The 25,450-nt window shown below is 37.9% G+C and overlaps 1 protein-coding gene across 1 annotated transcript in view; it reads right to left on the bottom strand.

Annotated features, from left to right (window-relative positions):
- Nucleotides 1-25,450, bottom strand: part of mpp7a (MAGUK p55 scaffold protein 7a) — a 180,258-nt gene that overhangs the window by 52,496 nt on the left and 102,312 nt on the right. Inside the window, exons 8-12 of the mRNA XM_079398287.1 lie at nt 13,480-13,561; nt 13,222-13,307; nt 12,808-12,882; nt 10,800-10,996; nt 9,485-9,549 (exon numbers count right to left, since the gene is read on the bottom strand). Coding sequence (XP_079254413.1) covers nt 9,485-9,549; nt 10,800-10,996; nt 12,808-12,882; nt 13,222-13,307; nt 13,480-13,561 — 505 coding nt within the window. The remainder of the gene's footprint in view (nt 1-9,484; nt 9,550-10,799; nt 10,997-12,807; nt 12,883-13,221; nt 13,308-13,479; nt 13,562-25,450) is intronic.

Raw genomic sequence — 25,450 nt, forward strand, 5'->3', positions numbered from 1 at the left:
TATAGAAATAAATAAATATATATATATAAATAAAAATATAAAATACACAAACCTTGCTACGTGTATTGCGTTAGACTAACCAAGACTTGTTGGTTTTGATTGCTTCTATTGTCCTCATTTGCAAGTCGCTTTGGATAGAAGTGTCTGCTAAGTGAATAAATGTAATGTGAAATGTAAAGATCATTAATATTCATTAAAACAATAATAACAAGAGTGAATTTCCATTTCAAGCCAACTTTAAGTACCTTGCTCAAGGATATAATGGTGCTCCTTCCTTGTGAGGACTGAACCAGCACCTTCTAGTTACTATTCCTTAACATTAATCTACATAGTGTAAGGTACTGTGTTCCCAGCCTTTTTAACCCCTTTTTTAATCCCTAAAAAATACTTTTGCCAACAAAATACATTTGAACAATGAACTGTGAAAAACAAACTGGTAAATCCATTATTTTTAAGATTAATTACCATGCTTGAAAACCATGATTTGTAAATGATTTAAAACATTTTCTATGACTGAGGAAACAGTTTTACTTTCTATACCTGCTCAGTGGTGTGTAGTTTGTAATGGATATGATTGTTGACATACAGCCTCAGCTAGTGATCATACTGTTCTGATAATAAGGCTTTATGCGCATATCTGCAGCGCAAAGCACTAGCGTGTGTTCAGTCATCCAAAGAGAGCCCCTCATCTCTGCTCTTTGAAATATGGGCTAACGTCACCGCACTGCAGGCCAGTGGACAGATGGTCTTACTCTTAAAGCACACGCTCACGCAGTTTCAAACAAACAAACCTCTTTCTTCCAAGCACACTTATACGCATATATACCTGTGTGACAACACATTTGGATTGGAATTGTATATGGTCTGTTTCTGGTCAAGTCAAACACGGAGCTTTCAGTTTTTCTTACAAATTCCCATACATGACGTGATTCTGAAAAATTCTACAAATGAAAAGTTGAATAAAAGCAGCACTTTAATTTTTCCTATGCTTATTTGTTATGAAGACTCTGCAAAGACGACGCAGTTTCACGACTCCTGGGGTGGTCCTGGAAAACTCATCAAGAACCGATACCTCAGTGACATGCACATCAACTTTTCCTTCTCATTGTTTTAAGCAGCTGATAGAGTGATGGAGAAAAATGGAAGAGGTGGGAGGCCGAGCATGTGGCATGGGGGATAAGAATCCAGAATGGCTGTATTATTCAATCAAGTGTGTGTGGAGCTGTCCGGATGACGGCAACATGTCGAGAGTGGCTGTGCGTCTCTCTCGTGGTGAGTCTTAAGTGTGCCCATGTGTAGAGAGTAACCCAGCTCCGTAAAGACCCCGGCTGTCAGCCAGTGGGAGAGATTAGAGCTGTGGTGTAAAAATACACACACACACACACACACACACACACACACACACACACACACGCGCGCATGCAATAATAAAACATGAGATATTAATGGAAACCAGGAGAGGAAGCTTATGTCCAGGCGTGCATTAACACACATGTACATGAACACACGTGTGCACATATCTGCCTGGCACCAATCAGGGGAGTCTGGGCTCCCTGACCGCATTCACTTCACCTTGCACTTCCCAACCTTCCCTCCCTCTCATCTAATCTTTTCCGGTTGCTGTTCCTACTATTCTTCTTTTTTTTCTAGCCATTGCTCTACTTAAAGGGTCATGTGACAGCATCTGCAATACATGGGCTTCTTGCATATGACAGTTTAAAGATCATTACTGCAGTAGTCCAGGAACAAAAGGATGAGTATATACAGGGCTCAACAATAACGTGGCTTGCGGGCCTGATATCAGTGAGATTGTTTTCAGTTTTTCAAGCCATTACCAATGAAAATTTCACATTCAGTGTCCTTATACATCAATGTTTTACGGCAGTGGTTCTCAAACTTTTTGATTCAAAGGCCACACCGTCCAACATGATATTCAACGCCCCTCACCCCCCATTTAGGCTATGATATTTCCAGTATTTCTACTGTAATTATGACAGCTTTTTTTAACTTTTTAATGAACAGAAACAGAGTAAACTGAGTAATTTAGGGTGGAAACCCTTGCAATTGTCAGAAAATGCAACACTTCTCTCAGAAAATTGTTCCAATTGCAAATGTTTTGGTATTCACGTGCTTATTGTTTTTGTTGCACTGCAACAACAACAAAAAAAAAACAGAAGAAAAGTCTTGATAAAATTTCACACAGAACTCAAATGGACTGGACAAAATTATTGGCACCTTGTCAAAATTGTAAGAAATAATTACTTTTCAAGCATGTGATGCTCCTGCAATTTGTATTTAGACTCAACTGTGGCAAGTAACAGGTGTGGGCAATATATTAATCACACTTGCAACCAGTTAAAATGGAGAAATGTTGACTCAACCTTTGTGTTGCGTGTTACACTGAGCATGGAGAAAAAGAAGTGTAAAGAGTTGTCTGTGGATTTGAGAGAAAAAATTGTGGAAAAACATGGACAATCTCAAGGCTACAAGTCCATCTCCAGAGATCTTAATGTTCCTGTGTCCACTGTACGCAATATCATCAAGAGGTTTACAGCCCATGGCACTGTAGCTAACCTCCCTGGACGGAAGAGCAAAATTAATGAAAAATTACAACGAAGGATTGTTCAAATGGTGGATAAAGAACACTGATTAACTTCCAAACAAATTCAAGCTGATCTGCAGACACGGGGTACAACAGTGTCAGCTCACACTATCCGTCGCCATCTGAATGAAAAGTGACGCTATGGTAGGAGACCCAGGGGGACACTACTGCTGACACAAAGGCATAAAAAAGCAAGCCTGGAGTTTGCCAAAACTTGTGACAAAACCACAATCCTTCTGGGAGAACGTACTGTGGACAGATGAGACAAAAGTAGAGCTTTTTGGTAAAGGACATCATGGCACTGTTTACAGAAAAACAAATGGGGCCTTCAAAGAAAAGAACAAAATCCCTACAGTCAAACATGGTGGAGGTTCAAAGATGTTTTGTGGTTGCTTTGCTGCTTCTGGCACTGGATGCCTTGACTGATTGCTTTGATTGCTTCTGTCTGTCGTGCTGCTGAGAGGTTTGCGACTGTAGCTCCGTGTAGCTTCGCTTTTCTGTTGAATCTCTATCTTTCACTCTCTGTTGTTTACAGTGATAATATATCGAACTTCATTCCCACCATATTTCTGGTATTATCTATCAAACTAATTTGATCGTTTGCTTTTCTATTCGCGCTAATTGTTTTCTTTTTTCTCGCTCCGTTTTTCACGAATTCATCAAACAACAGTGGTAAGCGAATCATTCTTCAATCACGGTGAGTAATGGCTTCTTCTGCTATTGTTGTTTGCACTGTTTGCCACATGTACAGTTTCTCTCTCTCTGTCGGCGACGAGGGATTCACATGTGATAAATGCAGGGAAATAGTTAGGCTGACAGAGAAGATTTCAGAATTAGAGACACGCATCCAAACTTTAGTTGAGGACAGTAAGAATGTGAGGGCTGTAGATACTGCTTTGGATGCGACTAGCTCAGGCAGTCCTGTACATTGTTCGGTTGCGGTAGAGCCCGTGCAGCAGCTCAACTGGATGACTGTGATGCGGCCTAGTCGCAGGTCAAAACACCACTCTTCCGTTCCGATCAAAACATCAAACAGGTTCTCCCCACTCAGTGACGCACCCACTGAGAAACCTGATGAAAGTGCTCTAGTTATTGGCGATCTATTGTACGGAATGTGAAAATAGAGACACCAGCCACCATAGTCCAATGTTTACCGGGAGCCAGAGCGCCTGACATCTTGGCAAATTTAAAAGTGCTGGCTAATGCTAAACGTAAATTCAGTAAGATTGTTATTCACGTAGGCGCTAATGATGTTCGACTTCGCCAGTCGGAGATCACTAAATATAATGTTAAAGAGGTGTGTGAACTTGCAAGTATGATGTCAGACACTGTAATATGCTCTGGTCCACTCCCTGCATACCGGGGGGATGAGATACAAAGCAGACTGTCGTCACTCAATGACTGGATGTCTAAGTGGTGCCCGCAGAATAACATAGGTTTCATAGACAATTGGAAGAATTTTTGGGGCAGACCTGACCTGTTGAAAAGAGATGGTCTTCATCCCTCTTGGGGTGGTGCCGCTCTTCTCTCTAGAAATATGGCACATAGTCTTAGAGTTCGTGCTTGACTAACTGGGGTCCAGGTCAGGAAGCAGATAGACTGGCTAAACCAACTGTCTGCTAGCCACCTCACATCACAGAAGTCAGTTAATTCTCAGCACATAGAGACTCCTTCACCTAGATATCACACTATAGAGACTGTGTCTGTTCCCCGAACTAGAAAATACAGAAAACATCCAAACCAAAGTAAGAGTAACAATTTAATTGATGTTCAACAAATAAAAACAGATATAATACAGATAAACAAATGATAAAGCTTGGCTTACTGATTATTAGATCCCTTTCAACAAAATCACTTTTTGTAAATGATATGATCACTGACCATAAACTAGATGTGCTTTGTTTGACAGAAACCTGGCTAAAACCAGATGACTATATTACTTTAAACGAGTCTACCCCCCAAGATTACAGTTACAAACATGAACCGCGTCCAAAAGGTAAAGGGGGAGGTGTTGCCACAATTTATAGCAATATTTTCAGTATTTCTCAGAGGTCGGGTTTCAAGTATAATTCGTTCGAAGTAATGGTGCTTCATAAAGTCGTGACGTATTGTCAAGTATGGTGACCCATACTCGAAATTGGTGCTCTGCGTTTAACCCATCCAAGTGCACACACACAGCAGTGAGTAGTGAACAAATGCACACACACACACACACCCGGAGCTGCATGCTGCAGCGCCCGGGGAGCAGTTGGGGGTTCGGTGCCTTGCTCAAGGGCACCTCAGTCGTGGTATTGAGGGTGGAGAGAGCGCTGTACATTCACTCCCCCCACCTACAATCCCTGCCTGCCGGGGACTCGAACCCGCAACCTTTCGATTACGAGTCCGACTCTCTAACCATTAGGCCACGACTTCCCATATAACGTTATCATATAACAACATTCTTCATATAACGTTATCCAAAGAAACAAGTGTTAATGATAAATCCCCTGCGATGTTTGTACTGGCTACTGTATACAGGCCACCAGGGCACCATACAAACTTAAAGAATTTGCTGATTTTCTATCTGAGGTAGTGCTGGCTGCAGATAAAGTCCTAATTGCTGGTGATTTTAATATCCATGTTGATAATGAAAGCGATTCGTTGGGATCAGCATTTATAGACATTCTAAACTCCATTGGTGTTAAACAACACGCTTCAGGACCTACTCATTGTCGAAATCATACTCTAGATTTAATACTGTCATATGGAATTGACGTCAGTGGCGTTGAAATATTACAGCAGAGCGATGATATCTCAGATCATTATCTAGTTTTCTGTATATTCCATATAGCTAAAGCTGTAAAGCCAACTCCTTGTTACAAATATGGTAGAGCCATCACTTCTACCACAAAAGACTACTTTATAAATAATCTTTCTGACTTATCTCAATTCCTCAGCATATACAATATCTCAGAACAACTTGATGATGTAACAAACGATTGACTCTCACTTTTCTAGCACTTCAGATATGGTTGCTCCTTTACGCTTAAGGAATATTAAGGAAAAGAGTTCAACACCGTGGTATAATGAGCACACTTGGGCCCTAAAGAGAGCAGCCCGGAAAATGGAGAGCAGCTGGAGGAAAAACAAAATTAGAGATATTTTGTATTGCTTGGCGGGAAAGTACCCTATTCTACAGAAAAACATTAAAAACTGCTAGATCTGTTTACTTTACGTCTCTTTTAGAAGAAAACAAACACAACCCCAAGTATTAATTTAATGCAGTGGCTAAATTAACAAAAAATATAACATCAGCAGGTGCATACATTACCCAGCAGCATAGTAGTAATGACTTTATGAACTACTTTACTTCCAAGATCGAAACTATTAGAGATACAATTGTAACCATGCAGCTGTCAGCCACAGTATCACATGAGATAGTGCACTATAGATCCCCTGAGGAACAATTCCACTCATTCTCTTCTACTGCAAATGAAGAATTGTATAAACTCGTTAAATCATCTAAACCAACAACCTGTATTTTAGACCCTGTTCCATCTAAGCTCCTAAAAGAGGTGCTTCCAGAAGTAATAGATCCTCTTCTGAATATTATTGATTATTAACTCATCATTGTCATTAGGATATGTCCCAAAAACCTTCAAAATGGCTGTTATTAAGCCTCTCATTAAAAAAACAACTTGACCCCAAATAATTAATTAATTACAGACCTATCTCGAATATCCCTTTTCTGTCAAAGATATTACAAAAGGTAGTATCATCACAACTATGCTACTTCTTAGAGAAAAATTATATGTGAGGATTTCCAGTCAGGTTTTAGACCGTATCATAGTACTGAGACTGCTCTCATTAGAGTTACAAACGACCTGCTTTTATCATCTGATTGTGGTTGTATCTCTCTATTAGTGCTACTGGATCTTAGCGCCACGTTTGACACTATCGACCACAACATTCTTTTAAATAGACTAGAAAATTATGTTGGCATTAGAGGAAGTGCACTGGCATGGTTCAAATAATACTTATCTGACCGCCATCAATTTGTGGCAGTATATGAAGAGGTATCATACCAATCACAAGTGCATTATGGAGTAACTCAAGGCTCAGTACTTGGCCCCTTACTTTTCACGCTTTACATGTCACCCTTGGGAGATATCATTAGGAAACATGGTGTTAGCTTTCACTGTTATGCTGATGATACCCAGCTCTATATTTCTTCGCAACCTGATTAAACTTACCAATTTGCAAAACTAACAGAATGTATAGTTGATAAAAACTGTATGACTAGTAATTTCTTACTGCTAAATTCTGAAAAAACAGAGTTGTTAATTATTGGACTAAAAACTTTTGCATGTAATAACCTAGACCACTGCCTAATACTTGATGGCTGCTCTGTAAATTCTTCGTCATCAGTTAGGAACCTAGGCGCACTTTTTGATAGCAAACTTTCCTTCGAAAAACATGTTTCTAGCATTTGTAAAACTGCATTTTTTCATCTTAAAAATATATCTAAATTATGACCTATGCTCTCAATGTCAAATGCAGAAACATTAATTCATGCATTCATGACCTCGAGGCTAGATTATTGTAATGCTTTATTGGGTGGTTGCTCTGTACGTTTAATAAACAAACTCCAGCTGATTCAAAATGCAGCAGCTAGAGTTCTTACTAGAACCAGGATGTATGACCACATTAGCCCAGTTCTGTCAACACTGCACTGGCTCCCTATTAAATATTATTAAATATCGTATACATTTTAAGATCTTGCTAATTACCTATAAAGCCCTGAATGGTTTGGCACCTCAGTATTTGAGTGAGCTCTTATCACATTATAGTCCTTCACGTCCACTGCGATCTCAAAACTCTGGCCATTTGATAATACCTAGAATATCAAAATCAACTGCGGGCGGGAGATCGTTTTCCTATTTATCGCCCAAACTCTGGAACAATCTACCTAACACTGTTCGAGAAGCAGACACACTCTGTCAGTTTAAATCTAGATTAATCTCTTTAACCTGTTTTACACATAATACGCTATTGTATTTCTATAATTCAAATTCGTTAAAGGATTGTTAGGCTGCATTAATTAGGTCAACTGGAACCGGGAACACTTCCCAAAACACCTGATGTACTTGTTACATTGTTAGAAGAATGGCATCTACGCTAATATTATTTGTTTTTTTTCTTAGACCGAGGTCACCGTAGCCACCCAGATCCAAACTGTATCCAGATCAGATGGTGCATAAGCACCTAGAGATGACCTCTACAGCCAGGACACCTAGATGAGCCCCAGAGACTGATCCCCAGTGAAGACCCTGTCTCCAAGACGGCCATCGGGACAAGACCACAGGAACCAGATGAGTCCTTTGCACAATCTGATTCTGCTTTAGCCTAGATTTAAACAGCTGATTTTGTCTGGCCAGAGGAGAATGACACTATTTCGACAAACTATTTCCCCATCTAAATACTGTAAAGCTGATATAAAGCCACCCAGCTTTATATCAAGCCGATGTAGAGCTGCTTTGACAATTTGCATTGTTAAAAGTGCTATACAAATAATATTGACTTGATTGTGTGAACAGTTTCATGAAATCTGATTATTACCAAAGAATTTTGTGGCGCAACGTAGTGGCCAGTGTCAGAAAGCTGTGTCTCCACCAGAGGTCATGGGTCTTCCATCAGGACAATGACCCGAAACACACTTCAAAAAGCACTCAGAAATGGTTACAAAAAGCGCTGGAGAGTTCTGAAATGGCCAGCAATGAGTCCAGATCTGAATCCCACAGAACACCTGTGGAGAGATCTCAAAACAGCAGTTGGGAGAAGGCATCCTTCAAATCTGAATGACCTGGAGCAGTTTGCAAAAGAAGAGTGGTCCAAAATCCCATTAGAGAGGTGTAAGAAACTCATTCATGGTTACAGGAAGCGACTGATTTCAGTTATTTTTTTCCAAGGGGGGTGCTACCAAATAATAAGTTAAGGGTACCAATAATTTTGTCCAGTGCATTTTTTTGGGTTCAGTGTGGAATTGGATGAGATTTGACTTTTCTTCTCTGTTTTTCTGTGTTGTTCCAATGCAAAAAAAAAAAAAAAAAAATTTGCAAATGCAACAAATTTCTGAGAGAGGGGTTGCTTTTTCTGACAGAATTGCAAGGGTGTGGATATTTTTGGCCATGATTGTAGTTTTATTTATATATACACACACACACATATACATACATACATACACACATATATATATATATTCTTATTTGTAAGTCGCTTTGGATAAATATAATTGTAATATAATATAACAAATAATTAGTATTTTGTATTAAGACTTACATATTTTCCAATATGTATACTAATAAGAATATATACTGTACATACACTAATAAGAATTTATTTATTTAAAATGCTTTAAGCTTTGAAGTCATCCTTCAGTGTCTCTGAGAGTTTGTTGAGGCCCCCTGGTGGGCCCCGGACCACTGGTTGAGAACCACTGTTTCAGTGATTTGATCAACACTGTTTTTGCAAATTATAATGATGTGTCTCCAAAATAATGTCTAGCCATGGTTAAGATTTGGTCAAATTCTAAAATGATTTGTGACAGTCTTGAAAGTACCAGTAAAAATTAAAACGACAAACCCATCAGTAATGTTTTGCATCATATGCTATAATTTTCTAGCAAAAGTGTTTATGAAGGTTATATTACAGCCGTACAGGTTCCAACTTTTTGCAAAAAAATTCACTTGTGAAAAAAAGAAAAGAAAACAATTTTAAAAGAGAAATACAAATATTATACATATTATATAAATTATAACTTAATATTATATATAAAGTTAAAATCAAGTCTTTTTTTCAGTGGTAGTTTTAGTTGCTGCATGATTGTATGAGTGTGGTACTTACAAAATCGTTTGCTGGGGGTTCTCTGAAGAGTGGTGACGGTCATGGGTCTCCAGGTTGCCAACCTCCTGAAAGAATTGAGAGAGAAAGATAAAAAGCTAGAGGCTAAATAAGTTGTGACGTATTGTCAAGTATGGTGACCCATACTCGAAATTGGTGCTCTGCGTTTAACCCATCCAAGTGCACACACACAGCAGTGAGTAGTGAACAAATGCACACACACACACACACACACACACACACCGTGAACACACACCCGGAGCAGTGGGCAGCCATTTATGCTGCAGCGCCCGGGGAGCAGTTGTGGGTTCGGTGACTTGCTCAAGGGCACCTCAGTCGTGGTATTGAGGGTGGAGAGAGCGCTGGACATTCACTCCCCCCACCTACAAACCCTGCCGGCCCGAGAATCGAACCCGCAACCTTTGGATTACGAGTCCAATTCTCTAACCATTAGGCCACGACTTCCCAGTTGCTGAAATGTAAGGGAGTCCGTTTGATCATCTAATACATTTGTCACACTCGTTTATCCCCAAAACGTGTAAAATGTAACTTAATTAGAAATTTACCACTCAAAAGCAGACTGACAAATCTGTTCTGCTGCCGTGAGTGTAGCCATACAGAGACATGCAATAAAACCATCAGATTTCACGACCGTATGGGGATTACTATACACTTCGCTACAATGCAGAGCTACCTGCCTAAGTATCCATTAGTGAGTGAGTGTGTGCGCGAGCGAGAGAAAGAATGGTCAGCCAGAAACAGCACTTGCTACTGTACATTTGACAGGTTCAGAAATGTGTTTTACAATTGAAAGTTACTTTTTTCAAGAGAAATAGAGCAAAGAAACTATTTCCTAAGGCAGCGCACATGTGCATGCACATCACAAATGGACAAATGCAAGTCCACTTTACAAAGAACGCCACTGATGTGCAATTTTCCGTGTGTGGACGTCCAAAGTGGATGTGAACCAGTGCTATCATTGTCTGTCATTACTCATTCCAGCCGAGACAGCCATGGAAATCCAAAATATTTTGGCCGAGCCCTCTTGCACAAAAAGGGAAAAAAATGACGAGGAAGACCAAAAAAAGTCAGAAAAGTAATTCCTTTCATAGTAGGGAGTGAAAGTCAGGTTGTAATGGAGTGGAAGAAGTCTGGAATGATCGAGAGACAGAGAGATGGATGCATGACAGGAGAATATGATATATGAGGGGGTTGGACAGAGGGCGGACAGGATGATGGAGTCATGGAGTGCTATTGAATTTAAAACTGGTGATAGTGGGAGGAAAGGAGCAGGGAAGAGAGAAAAGCATTGGCTAACCTCTCCTGAAAGTGTTTGGATGGGATGAGTCCTGCGCGCGGGTTGCCATCACCCTCCAGTTTGGCTTGCCACCAGGTGGCATCGTCCTGGCTCATAACCTGCAGGATATCTCCTTTCCTGAATGCCAAGCCTGCCTCCTTGCAAGGGATCGCCTTATCCTCAGCTGGATTGTAGTCAAAAAGCACCTTTACAAACATCTGAAGAGTAAGAGAGAGAAACAGCTTTAAAATTAACAACATTAAATGGATTAAAATGAAATTAGAGAAGGATGAGATTCAAATCACATCAGCTCCATCCCCCTCTCTAAACCATGACCAAATAAAGGTGTATTTTGGGTAGCAGGCAGGCTTACCTTCCACTACAATGCAACAATTGGAATTCTGTGCGATTCTCATTAGCGTTTCTCTCTAACAAAGAAGATCATGAGGTGTTTAAAGGATTGGAGTGATGGTGCTGACATATCAAATAAATAAAAAAGACAAATAAAAAAGGCTATTGAGAGCAAATGGAGACAGCAAAGTTCCCAAAGCGCAGAGTAGTGGCTTGTGTTGATTTAGAGAGCTGCATGTGCCACACAGAAAAATGATGTTACAGAGGAGAATGTTCCCCACAAACACACCAATACATCCTGAGGGAATGCTTCATCCCTGTCTAGCAGTCCATCATTTTTTTTTAATCCCTCTTACACATGTGCAGCCAATTAGCAGCACTTCAACATATTCATTACACGTGCGGAAAACAGTAAACTATGGTCACTGGATAACACACACACATGCAGATTATGACTAAATTCAAAACTGAAACATATTTAAACCATTACAGCACCGTAAAAGGAATATAACAGACTCGCATAGAAATGGTACAGTGCTCATTTACAAAACGGCACTCAAAAGATTGGGGTCAGTAAGATTTTTTTTTTTTTTTTAAAGAAATTCACTTTCATTTTCAACAAGGATGCATTAAATATACATATAAAAAAATGACAGTTTGACAGGTTTCCACATTTGAAAAATAAATGCTATTCTTTTGATAAAAATAAATACTTTTTTTCATTGCGTTTTTGACAGTAATGAGAAATTATAAATGACACCTGAATACAAAATCAGCATATAAAAATGTTTTTTTGAAGGATTATGTGACTCTGAAGACTGGAATAATGGCTGCTGAAAATTCAAGCTTTGCCATCACAGGAAAATAACATTTTCAAACATATTAAATAGAAAACAGTTATTTTAAATTCTAACAATATTTCACATTGCGGTTTTTGCTTTGTTGATTAAATAAATTCAGCCATAAACAAACAAAAAAAAATCTTAAAGACTCTAAACGTTTGAATAGTGGTTTATCTAAAGGCTGTGTCTTAAAACACTAACATGTCCACTTTCATGATGTTTCACGTTCATGATGTTAATTTACATGTTTGATGTTTTGACTGAAATTTCAGTCTGTGTTTCATTTATTTTTCCACAGACAAAACTATCTCAGAATGCATTACAAAATTTTGCTAAAAAGAAGGAACGACTACCACCAAAATGAATTAATTTGACCTAATATTTTGTATGCAATCCATGTTTAGTCTTTAATTGTATCATATCGATAGCTTAGCAACATGGTCTTAATTCTATTGGAATCAATCAGGAGTAAATGGTTCTGACTCAAGTTTCTAGCAGGCTTCACATGAAGAGTGCTATTTGTAGCTGGTGGCATATGCACAGCATTTCAAATCAGTCATTACTGAGGTTTCATGTAGACAGCAGGCTGTGAGGCAGCTCTCTTGGTTAAGGAACAGATCGACAGAGAATGTTTGTAAGCTTTACAGGAGCTGAGAGGTTTAGTGCTAATCATTTGTGTTGAAGATGAATGGGAACAAAAGCTTATCCATCAAACCAGCAGCCCGTGGTACTTGTACAGGGAAAAACTCCCCCACTGTTTGAGTAGAACATGACATATAGGCCAACTATTGCTCTGTTCATCATGTCTGATCGGCAATAGTGAGGATGAATTGTACCTTGGGCTCTTTGCTTTGTGCCTCCTCTTTGATGCCTGGGACCACTTTGAATGTGATGGCACCTTGCGACTGGGACTATAAACAGAGTCAAAAAAGACAACATATCAACAACCTTTTAAGCATATAAAAAAAAAGACAAAATGAATGCACCAGTGCATATTATTCATTTCATTTTATATCCTATTTCAATTTATAACTTCTACTAGCTCTTTTTTTAATCTCTGCTGAAATAGCTAGGAAATAGCTAGAAGTTGAAAGTGGGTTTTTAACCACTTTCAACTTCTATAATGTTTCATACATTAACAGTCCAAACATTTCCCTTTGGATAAAATCCCCTTTTCACAGCATTCTGTTATATTACAAGAGTTAAACATGCTGTTTTCATGTTGACAGTCCACAGACACACATGCATACCAGGATGCAAATTATTTCCTCAGGCTTTTTGTCATCTACAGGGATACCGTTGACCTCTTTGAGCTCATCTCCGACATGTATCAGGCCTGGACACAACAAAGAGGAGTGGATAAGAGGAGAAGTTAAGAGACCACATACAGCACTTTAGCAGTTTATTCAGTGTAATAAACCATCTCAGGCTTCATGTAAACAAACTAAACATCTGGGTGCTGTTAGAGTGCATTTGTGTATAAAGAGAAGAGGTACATAAGCACCCACCACTTCTGTCTGCTGCACCGCCTCTCATGATGCGTGCCACTATGATTGCTCCACTGCGTTCATCCTTCTTTATGGTGGCACCCTGTAACACACATACGAAATGTCAATCACATTTACCCAAAGAAAACATGCAATGTACATTGCACAGGTTTATATGCACACGTTAATTACATTACAAATTTTCTTAGACATTAATCATTTTTGTTCCTGAATGAGCAATTTTAAACAAATTGGTTAAATGAATGATTCAGTGACTCTGAAGACGTTTAACTACTAAAATGAATCAGTGTTTTTGAATGAATCCGCAGAAAGATTCAATGACTCACCATTAAAGAGTTACTTTTTTATTCTTGAATGAATCAGTGTTTTTGAGAAAATCGATTGAAAGAATGAATCAGTGACTCGCTTATGAATAGTCAATGCATCCCAATATGCATAACATCCATCCTAAATAGTATATGAGATTAGAATAAGCATATCCCAAAGCTTAGCATTTTGAAAAGAGTATGCCAAAAGTCTCCAGGTGGTCTACTATTCTGGCATTATTTTGAAGAGAGGATCTTTGCACACACTAATGGCTAATTTTGTCCATAACCCATGATATTTTGGAGGAGGATTCAGTTCAGTACTACAAACACACAAAAAAAAGAACTACAAACATGGCTGATGTTCATGAGAGAAACACTCTTAACGGGTTTCAGTTACTAATGAATATTTATTTAATGTTTTATATATCATTTGCAACAACATTGTAAACCTTCAACATACAAGCAACATAACAGCAAAACAGATATGTTTGGCCACTATTACATATATAATTTTGCAAAAACAGTTCTCCGCATAAAAGAACCAATACTGGCAGATCAACGTGCTACTTGTTTTCTCTCCAGTAAGGTAGGAGGAATTCTTTGTTTAGTGTAAATTTAATTATATACAATATGAATTGTGTATATAAGGATGTTAACAGTGACAGGATGAGTGAAAGGCTTGTTTACACAGAGAATGAACATAACTATGCAACGGAGTACAATTTTATGGCATAATTTGTTTTCAAAATTTAGCCAACTCTTCTACTACATCCTCAAATGTATTGACTTTCTCTTCACAAAAAGACTACATACTTTTTAGGGCAGAGTATAAGTAGGTGAAATGGCAAGCAAGTCATTTGTTTCATTACTGAATCAATGTTTATGAATGCATCTGTTAAATGAATGATTCACAGAGCGTTACTCATTTAATTCCTGAATAAACAGCGTTGGGGGTAACACATTACAAGTAACGTGAGTTACGTAATATTCCTTTTTTCAAACTAGTAAAAGTAACGCATCACTTTTTAATTTACAAGAAAATATATTTTTCAAAAAAGTAACACCAGTTAATTTTTTCCCATTTATTGACTGACAGTGCGCTGTGTGAACATGCTGTTACTGTAGTTCTAGACTAAATGTGAATGTGCATTAATTCATCCCGCTCACAAAAAAACAGATTTAGTATTCATCAAATTGAATTGAATGAATATGACGCAAACCTGTAATTAAATGTTAAACAACACAAATGTACCTAATCCCATTTTATTAATCAATGTCTTTGCTGCTGACCTTTGATGATCCAGTTCAACCATACTAATAAGCCAAAAATGACTTTAGATAAACTAACAATTGTGCTTCATAGTTTTTTATTGCTGAAGAGTGTTGAACCTTCTTCTCCTGTGTTCTACTTTACAGATGTGAATTTAGTCTTCCTTCAGCCTGAGGTTTATTCATTACACTTTTTGGTGTGAAAGGGCTTTTACATTTGCTATGATTAGAACTTTTTGTATTAAAAACAAATCAAGCCCTGCTCATATTTAAAAAGTAACACAACGCATTACTTTCCATAAAAAGTAGCTAAGTAACGTAATTAGTTACTTTTTTAGGGAGTAACGCAATATTGTAATACATTACTTTTAAAAGTAACTTTCCCCAACACTGTGAATAAATCACATTTTGAAAATTATTTAAATTGCTCACTGTTGAAAAAAAGTCAATTAATTCAGTGACTCCCTTAATAACAGGCAATTGCCACCACCTACTAGCATAAATATGTATAAAGACCCATTGACTTTCTGTGCGTTTGTGTATAGGAAAGTAAGTGCTCTGAGACTATGGAATATGGCTAGATACAGACAATGGCTTAATGGCTTAAATGGACAGCTATGACTGCCAAAAACACAAGCAGGATTGCTAAAAGCACAAGCTATCCATGGCACTGATCTGCCAACATTATGCCAGCTCTGTGTCATCCTGCCTCCATACATACTCGTGCGCTACTGTAACAGAGACACATGTGGCCAGACGCTCACAGCATGGCTTGTCACCACACACACGGCGAAATTAGACAGCGAAACTAAGACGGCAAGACTCCTAGCAGGGAGCATGGCTATTCACACAAAAACACGTCAAACAGTTTGAGCTTCAGTCTGCCTTCTTTCGCCTTCTGTTTTCTGCATCAGTGTATCTAAGGCTGTTATTATTTCTGAAGCATCCGTGACCGTGGATGAAGGTGCGAAGCGGTTCCTCCAGGGTGCATGTGTGCTTAAAACCTATTGCCATTTTTTCCTCACCTCATTTCAGGGGTCTAAAAGAGGTGAAAAAACGACCTTGACAAACTTGTTCCATTGGCACATCAATAGGATTTTTAAAACAAGAAAAAAAAAAAAACACTTAAGACACACACACGTTCCTCTTCTATCTGCCTTACCTCAGTAAAACCAATAATCTGCTGTCAAAGCCGTTTTGATGACTTGGTCACCTGTAATGATTTTGCGATGTCATCGTTAAGGCTGCATGATACATCGTTTCAGCATCGATATAGCGATGTGCACATCTGAGATAGTCATATTGCAGAATGTGCGATGTTTAGTAGGCCTATACTGATCGTTATATTTCATTTTCACAACAGCTGTTGCGTTGCGCTGTGCCGCCCTGTGCTTTCTACACTGGACGCTGAAAAAAACGACGGTTGCAAATCATGTAAACTTTGTCTCAGTACGTCATAAAAGAACAAGGGATTTATTCTCAGGGATTTGTCATGCACGCAGCATCCACTGTAGACAGCATCACTGATTATAATGGGTTCTATTGTATTTTGTTGCACTGCATCGCTCGAGTCTGGTGTAGACACGGTGAGACCCAGGCAGATGCACGTGAACACTGAATTCCGTTCATCTCCGTGTCTATATGTGTCTGAAATGACACATACATGCGCGAAACTGTCAAAATGCATGTCTCTGCAAGTATCCTTGTAAACACGGTTGCTTATGGCTTAGGTGAAGCTAAACAATAGAGAAAGTAAATGGATAGTATATTGGTTTACAGCAGTTTAATGTTCCTGAGGCTTTCTGTGTCATGAATGTTAAACAACAAAACAGAGGAAAAATCACTTTTGTAGCTTTAACACAGGTTTATTAGATTTAATTTATACAGTGAAGACCAGTGTTGTGCAAGTTACTTCCAAACTGTAATACATTATAGATTAGCCTACTTGTTACTGTTATTTAAAAGTAATTCCTTACCTTACAATATTATTGTCTCAGAATTGTAATGCGTTACATGACTCCTGTATTACTTCTGTAGTTATTTTGGTGAAAGTAACTCAAAAGTAGAACTTAACATTCTAAAATGACAAAATTTACTAGAGCCCTGCACGGGCCTCAAATTTAGGCCCTAGATCAGCCCTGGCCCGAGACGCTGAGGCCCTAGCCTGGCCCGTGTCCGACAGCTTATCAGAATTACTGACTATAGTCTTTTGTTTTCTTTTTTCTCCATTTTGGCTCATGTTTCAGTTATTAAAATAGTTCAGTTTTGTATGCAATGGCAAAGTGTTTATATTTCGTTTCGTGTTTTCATCAAGTTCATTTAGAAAAACGTTTGGAGCATTTTTTGTTCGTTAAATATGTTTTTCTTTCTTAAAGTAACGACTAAGCGGCCAGCGGCAGATGGGCAGGCTGATCATAGTTTATGTTTGATCAATTTAGCCTTCTCAAGTCGTCACAAATTGCCTAAAATAAAATCTATAGATATACTAAAACAGTTCAAGCATATAACAATGTTTAAACACTAAACCTAGATAAATGTGCGCTGCATCCAGTAGTTGTGCAGAGTGGAAGCTAAAGCTCAGGACATGGAGGCACCAGCGCAATCAATTGCAATTTTTTTTTTCAAATGGAAACAACTTGCGCCGTAATTTTTGCTCATAAATACACATAATACACATCATTCTGAACTGTAAAGGGTCTATTTTTATTTGTGTGTGCACTCACAATATCAACAAAACGTCGTGCTTTTATCTTGAACAGGAGCGCTTCACAAAAATGAACCGAAAGACAGCGAATACATGCCTCACAGGCATGATAAATCAATAGAAAGCTTTAAATTACTACTTGAAATAAAAAAACAAAAACAAAAAAAAACTCTTTAATATAATCTTTTTCCAAAAGGCGCGTCTAATGAGGAGATCCTTACTATTTCCCCCCGGACACATTCATGGTAATTACTTTTTCTGGGGCTTTACGGCAAGTTTTAATGTGTGTATTTGAACGCAGAACTCTTCAGCTGTACTGACGGCTCGCTCCTGCAGCGGGACACTAAACACTGTCGAGCCGCTCTTGACAGTCGCGGCAGCACGGACTCATGTGGTTTCCACCAGCATGGCAATTTTTCTGCAATAATTGATGGATGTCTAAAATATGAAGATAAGGGGAAGCCTAAAACAGGCCTGAGGCCCGGCCCGCGTCTGAACTATGACGTGAATATTGGCCCGAAGCCCGGCCCTAGGGGCGTAAAAAAGTAGGATCCCGACTATAAATTACGTTTTTTTTTTTTTATTAAATTTTGGGCTAAAAGAGTGTTGTAACGCAAGCGTTACTGAAAATGTACTGAGTAAAATATTACTGAAAATTGATTAGTAATGCCTTACACTACTGCGTTACAGCAAAAAAGTAATCCGTTACTGTAATGCATTAATTTTGTAACGCATTACTCCCAACACTGGTGAAGACCAGTGGTGGTCAGTAATAAAGTAGTTTTACTTCGTTACTGTACTTAAAGGTGCCATAGAATGCATTGATACAGTATTTTAAATTGTTCTCTGATATCTACACAGAAGGTATGTGACTTAGGTAAGGGCAAAAAATCTCCAGAAACTACCCTAGGATTTCTCCCTAGAATGAAACGGTCTGTTATTGGCTTATTTGGCAGGGTCATGAATAATAATGAGCTCTGCTCTGATTGGCTGTTTCACAGTACGGCTCATCAGCAAGAAGGAAGCACAGGGAGGAAAATATATATTTAAATACTTTCTCGCAGTTATATCGTCGGGTAATTATACTGTATATAAAACGCGGGCATCAGGGAGCCGTTATTAATATGTGAGGCATTGAAACTGCTTTTGAACAATCCATCGATCGCGTTATAGTTTCACTTTCAAGAGACGCGATCACACAAACTATGTTTACATTATGGAGCAACAGTACTTACCACACATTTCACAAGATCAGATGCTTGTCAGTGGTGCTCAGGATCTGTAAGTCATTCGCCATCATCCTCATCTCTCCTTACTGAGAGTGAAATCTTATGTACTGTAAAAGGCTACCGCTAGCAAGGAGCTAACCATGTCCCTTTAGTGGCTCGCGTTATTTGCTTTCTGTGCCTTTCTGAATACAGACACCAACCCATCCCTGCACTTCACACCCCCTGCACGGCCTGGAACATAAAATTAATTTAGTTATTTTCGCTGTTGTCCGCGCTTGTTTATTTACAATACCTGCAGAGCTTCTGATGGTTCGGCCGGCTTAGAACAAGGGCGGGTTTATGCAAATGTTGGGGGCGTAGTGATCTCGACTGTTGCGTCACAGTCGGTGTTATGTTCTGATTCGCCTGTTTTTCAGTGGTCTTTAATCACGAGATTTACATATGAAGGAGGAAACTATGGTGTTTGAGGCTCACTGTATGTCATTTCCATGTACAGAACTGTTATTATTTAAATATGCCAGGGTAAAGACAGTTTTTCATTCTATGGCACCTTTAAGTACATTTTTCAAGTATCTGTACTTTACTGGAGTAGTTTTATTTTGAGTAACTTTTACTTCACTACATTCCAAAGCATAAGATCATACTTTTTACTTCACTCCATTTCATAAAACATATCGTTACTCCTTATAATACATCACGTGCTCCAAGATGTAGAAGTGGTGTCTGATTCATGAACAAACTGATTCTTTTCAATGAACCTGTTAAATCGGTTCGCAAATCGCAACAAACGATTCATTGATTCAAATGATCCATTTAGAGCGAGTCTCCAGTGAACTGAACTCAAGTAAGAACCGGGAGATCTTGTGAGCGCGCTTACTAATGTAGAATTTTAGGATTAATTATTGTAACTGAAAATCATATTTAGGTCAAAACTGTCAGTTGTTTTTGAACTAAATCTGTAAAGGTGGTTCTGCTGAATCCTTACCCATCAGTGCTGGTGAAACACCTCACTCTGTTATTAAAGAACCCGGGTTTACGTTAAGTAACCCATCGTTCTAACTTCGCTCTGTGTTTCACTATGGGAAATATAGACCACTCCCGGATTGCACCCATATCATTGCTATACAACAAAATTAAATGGGCACCATTAAAATGATTAAAACCTTATTTTTAAGGGATAATCATACAATATTTCTTCAATGTTTTTAATTGTAATATTAAATCCCCTTTATTTTCCAAAAAAAATTATTGGTTTAATTTTCATTAATTAAAAGATAAATTAAATGAATGTGTTATGCCTTAAAAATGGCAATACACAACACAGAATTTCTGAGGAAAAAAAGAGAAAAATCACAGGCCTATTGTAAGAATAAATTAAACTTGTTTTTATGCTTTCAAATAATTAGACATGCCAAACACAGAATTTGGTAACAATAAAACAAGGTTGGAAAAAATAAAACATTTCATAGGGCCCTAAACATGTAATTGTTGTTAAACTTTTAATAAATTGATGTTAAACTGTTCAAGTTTCATGATTTTATTTAGCTAGACATGCTTTTTGACCATTAAAACAAATAGACCATTAAAAAGGAGTCCAGAAAAATTAAATGGGTAAAAAAAACGGAATGTCAAAAAACGGTTGTGTCATAGGAGCTTCCGCAGTTGGTCACGGCCAAAGCGATTCCCATAATGAAACACCGAGCGAAGTTAGAAAAAGAACGAAACATTAAAATAACACAGATTAAATAAAATAACTCATGCACGTTCATATTCCCTGCTGCTGTAACGTTAGCAGTTTTATTAAAATGCTACGCATTTAGCCCTATGTGACGTCTGTTTTTATATTGTTTAGATCAACTAACCAAGGAGACAGATATGAATGTTTATTCATAACCCGTACTGAAAATAAGTAAATATTGTTAGCTGATACTAACTGTCTAGCTAACAAGCTTGCTGGTGCCAAGTTGAGGAAATTTTTAGATAAATTTCTCAAATATTTATATTCAACCACCTAGATAGTGAAAAAGAAAGGATGTGATGTTCAGAAGATGGTAACTACAGTAATTATAAAAGTGGGAAGTGATGCCCTCTGGGGGAATTTGGCCAGGGGTGTTTACAAACCACAGACAAGGTTTGAGAAGAAAAAAAATCATTATGGAAATATAATTATATTTTGCATAAAATGTTCTTCCTAACTTCAGGCCTTATTCTCGTGTCATATATAACTGTGACGCTCGGCAAGGTGAAAATTACTGGTGAAAATTAGATGGTCAAATCTGTTTTCTCTCAGGTAAATTACAATGTAAGCTTCACAGTGAACATTACTACATCACTCTCGTCAACGTAGTCCAGATCAACAACAAAATTTATATCTTGACTCCGTGTATTGGTTATTTTGGGAAAATCCCAGGTATTTTGAGCAGGATTATAAAAATATGTGCTGATATAAAATTAAATTAAGTAGTCTATATAAAATTGCTAAATAAATCTATCAGTACTTTTTTTACTTAAGAACATAAAAAATTGAGTACTTTTGTACTTTCACTCGAGTAAAATTGAAAAAGCAGTACTTTTACTGGAGTAATATTTTATAATACGTATCTGCACTTTTACTCAAGTACTTGATTTTTGTACTTCGTCCACCACTGGCGAAGACTACGCAGTGTTATTTTACATTTGATTATTCAATTTCTGTACCTGAACTCTGTTGGACTTACCTAAAGAGCATAAAGCACTGTTTATTTCATTTGTATAATTTTTCTAATATATTTATCTCTGTTTGTATTTTGCTTATTTTCTATGCCGATTTATTCACCTACAAAAATCACAATCATTTTTTTTTTTTTTTTTTTTCAAATAGAGCTGTTCAAGTCATATAGTGATTTTTTTTCTTCCTCATATTGCAATATATAGTCGCAGGTAAAAAAAAAATATTGCAATGTGAGTTTTTTTCCAATATTGTGCAGCCCTAGTCATCGTCATGACTAATACATTAGCTCAAGGTTCTCCTCTGATGTGTTAAACACATGGAAAGATGGAAAGAGAAGCCGTTTGTCGACGCTCCCTTCAGAAGTCTTTGAATATTTCCTGTTGATCAAATAATTGGAACAATTTGGTGACCTGGGAGGACAAGGCAGCGATTGGCCCGAAGCTTTGGGAGGTGACAGAAACCAGTGATCAGCTTAGCTGTTACATCTCAATGTGAGATAAAACAGTGGTGTTTATGACACACATGAGGGAGATTGAGAGAGAAAGGGAGTAAAGAAAGAGAATTGGACCACAGATATACCATTTAATTTGGTAAAATGTGATAAAGTGAACAGTAGAACCAGTCCAAAAACTTTTCTTTTTAAACAAAACATGAATAATTTCAAACAAAACTATCACTGAACTGAAGGTGCAGTAGTCTGTTTAATTGAGTGCGGAAGGAGTTTTTTCCAGTGTGTTGGAACAGATCATCATTCAGTCAACGAGGTTATTCATATCAATACATCATTACACACTCAACACTCTCTGGCTCACTGTGCAAGGCAAAGACTTTTTAGATACACATAATGCTCTCATAAAAGATAAAGGCATAACAAAAACAAAGACAAAGATTATCTGTCACATCCAATTAGAAAGGATATTTCTCATAATATTCTAATGAATCTTACCTGGATTGACTAACATCATTCTGCAATGCTAACACACTGATAAGAAGCCAGATACACAGCTTCTACAAACCTCTTGAGGCTTGGCTTAGAACTGTCCACAGATACAGTTAGAAGAAAACTAAAGTGATATGCATTTAAGCAAATAAAATCTTTATTGTCATTTACCCATGCAAATGACTGAAGTCCATTTTTTCTCTCTCTTGGTGTAAGAGCATGAGCTGATATATTATTCAGGTGCAAGTTTATCCTCTCTGCCTAGGGACCTAACGGGCTTCTTCCAAATCACACATACTGCTGAGAGAGCCATGCTACACTAGACTGACTAACCAAACTCATCACGCTGGCACGATTTACCCATAAGAAACTCCACCTCTGTTAGTCATCCTCACAGTCACGCCTGCACGATCCTCGCAAGTGCAACTTCATTCTTGCAGTAAGGTCACTTGTAATAGGCAGCCGGAGGAAATGAGCAGGGTTCTTTGATTGAGCATTTTCAAGGTTTTCTTATTTCCTCATGTTGCTGAGGTCTGCCCATTAAAACATGCTCTATAAATAGACTTTAATGAAACATTTTCCTCTGAACTTCGAGAGAGAGAGAGAGAGAGAAAGCAGAAACTGTGATGGAAGAAAAATTAAGCAAATTAGAATAAGAGGCCATGGCTCCCTAAATTACTCATCAGTAACGTGACCCACGGCTGGCAGTTGTGAAGGTGATCAGCACCATATGCTGAGACTCTTAGCACATAAATGCTTATGACTATTATAAGGCCAGCCAAAAGTGGATGGCTTAATCGGTGCAGAGCTCAGAGCAACGAGACAAAAGTCCTTCTTCAGAGACAGTTCATCCGTTGACAGATTGACAGACGCAAAAATCAAATGCACATCAATGCCGCTCGTGACTGTGTGATGACAGTAACTGATCATGTGTACGCTTACTCTCACGACAGAGACATTAGATGAAGACAATGAAAACCTTTTCTTTTATACAAACACAAAAAGATGATCTACAAGCACATTAGATGTTAAACAGATGCTATGGGTGCCAATGGGTCAAGGGGTGTGTCTGGTTAGGAAGGCCCAGTTAGCCCCTGCTGGTTGATTTCTATGCCATTCGGCTGCCAAAATGCACAATTTCTTTCTTTACAACAAAATATCAGTACAGTTTTATATTTGAATTAGTTGTGAATATATGCACACACCCAACTGTTCAAAAATTTGGGGTTGGCAAGATTTTAAAGCTTATTATTAAAGCTCACCTAGGCTGCATTTATTTAATAAAAAATACAGTAAAACAGTCATTTTGCGATATAATATTGCAATTACAAATAACAGTTTTATATTTGAATAATATTTTAAAATGTCATTTATTACTGTGCTGGAAAAGCTGAAGTTTCAGAACTCATTACTCCAGTCTTCAGTGTCACACGATCCTTCAGAAATCATTCAAATAGGCTGATTTTGTGCTAGGTAACATTTCTCATTATTATCTACTGTATGTTGAAAACGGCGGCGCTGCTTAATATTTGTGAGAAACCACGATACATTTTTACAGGATTCTTTGATAAATATAAAGCAATACAAACTTTTATAACGTTTCCTGTCAATTTTTATAACTGTAATGCATCCTTATGATCCTTACGATGTATGTGCGTGTGTGTATAATTTACAGTTACATTATTCACATTTAGTCATTTAGCAGACGCTTTTATCCAAAGCGACTTACAAATGAGGACAATAGAAGCAATCAAAACCAACAAAAGAGCAACAACATGGAAGTGTTATGAAAAGTCTCTTTTTTTTTTTTTTTCCTAATTTGCAGGTCTTTAACTAAATGGGGTCCACCTGTGCCAGCCAAGTAATGGCTATTTAGATGAATGGGAAACCGATAGATTTCTCAAGGTATTATAGATCTACTTGGTGCATAGTACCAACATATTAAGCTTTTTTGAACACACTCTCTGACATCATAACATAACTTTTTCAAACGTCATTACAATAGGAGTCTGAGGTTCAGAACATTTCAGCAGAACCTCTAGCCATCAAGGCAGACCTGAAAAAACAAATACAAAGACCCGGGCCGAGACAGAGTGTTTGACACAAAGTCACTTAAACTGGCGTGAAAACAAACAACGATACACACTCTCTTCAATTCACCGCTCAAATGAGCATAAATTACAGAGAACCAAATGGCTGTGATTGCTGTAGACTTGGCAGGGAGAAAGCTGGGGAGTAAAGACAGCAAAAAGAACACAATTAGCCACAATTAATCACTGCCACCTGCGAGTATACCAGCAGGCAGAAGATACGTGTTAAACACAGGTTAACACGGTTATTAAACTTTCAATTATAAATGCACACATACAAACACAGTGAGACTCAAAACAAACAGAGACTGTGATGTTTCACTCCCTTTATATATTCTGACTGTTATACTGACCCTCCAATGACCTGCTCAATAAACACTCAATGTTGCTTTAACCCTGTTGCATTACAGTTCTATCATATTATATTAATACTATCATATCACCACTTTGTTCATTTAAATGGGGAGTCATCTCAATTATCACCAGTAAAGTATGGAGTACCACAAGGATCTGTCCTAGGTCCTCTGCTATTTTCAATTTACATGTTGCCCCTTGGAAATATTATTAGAAAACACGGGATAAGTTTTCATTGCTATGCTGATGATACTCAATTATATATCTCAACAAGACCAGATGAAACTTCTCAACTATCTAAGCTAATAGATTGTGTAAAAAGTGTAAAAGATTGGATGACCAATAATTTCCTCCTACTAAATTCAGA

Source organism: Barbus barbus (genome assembly GCF_936440315.1).
Source record: "Barbus barbus genome assembly, chromosome: 38".
NCBI lineage: Eukaryota > Metazoa > Chordata > Actinopteri > Cypriniformes > Cyprinidae > Barbus > Barbus barbus.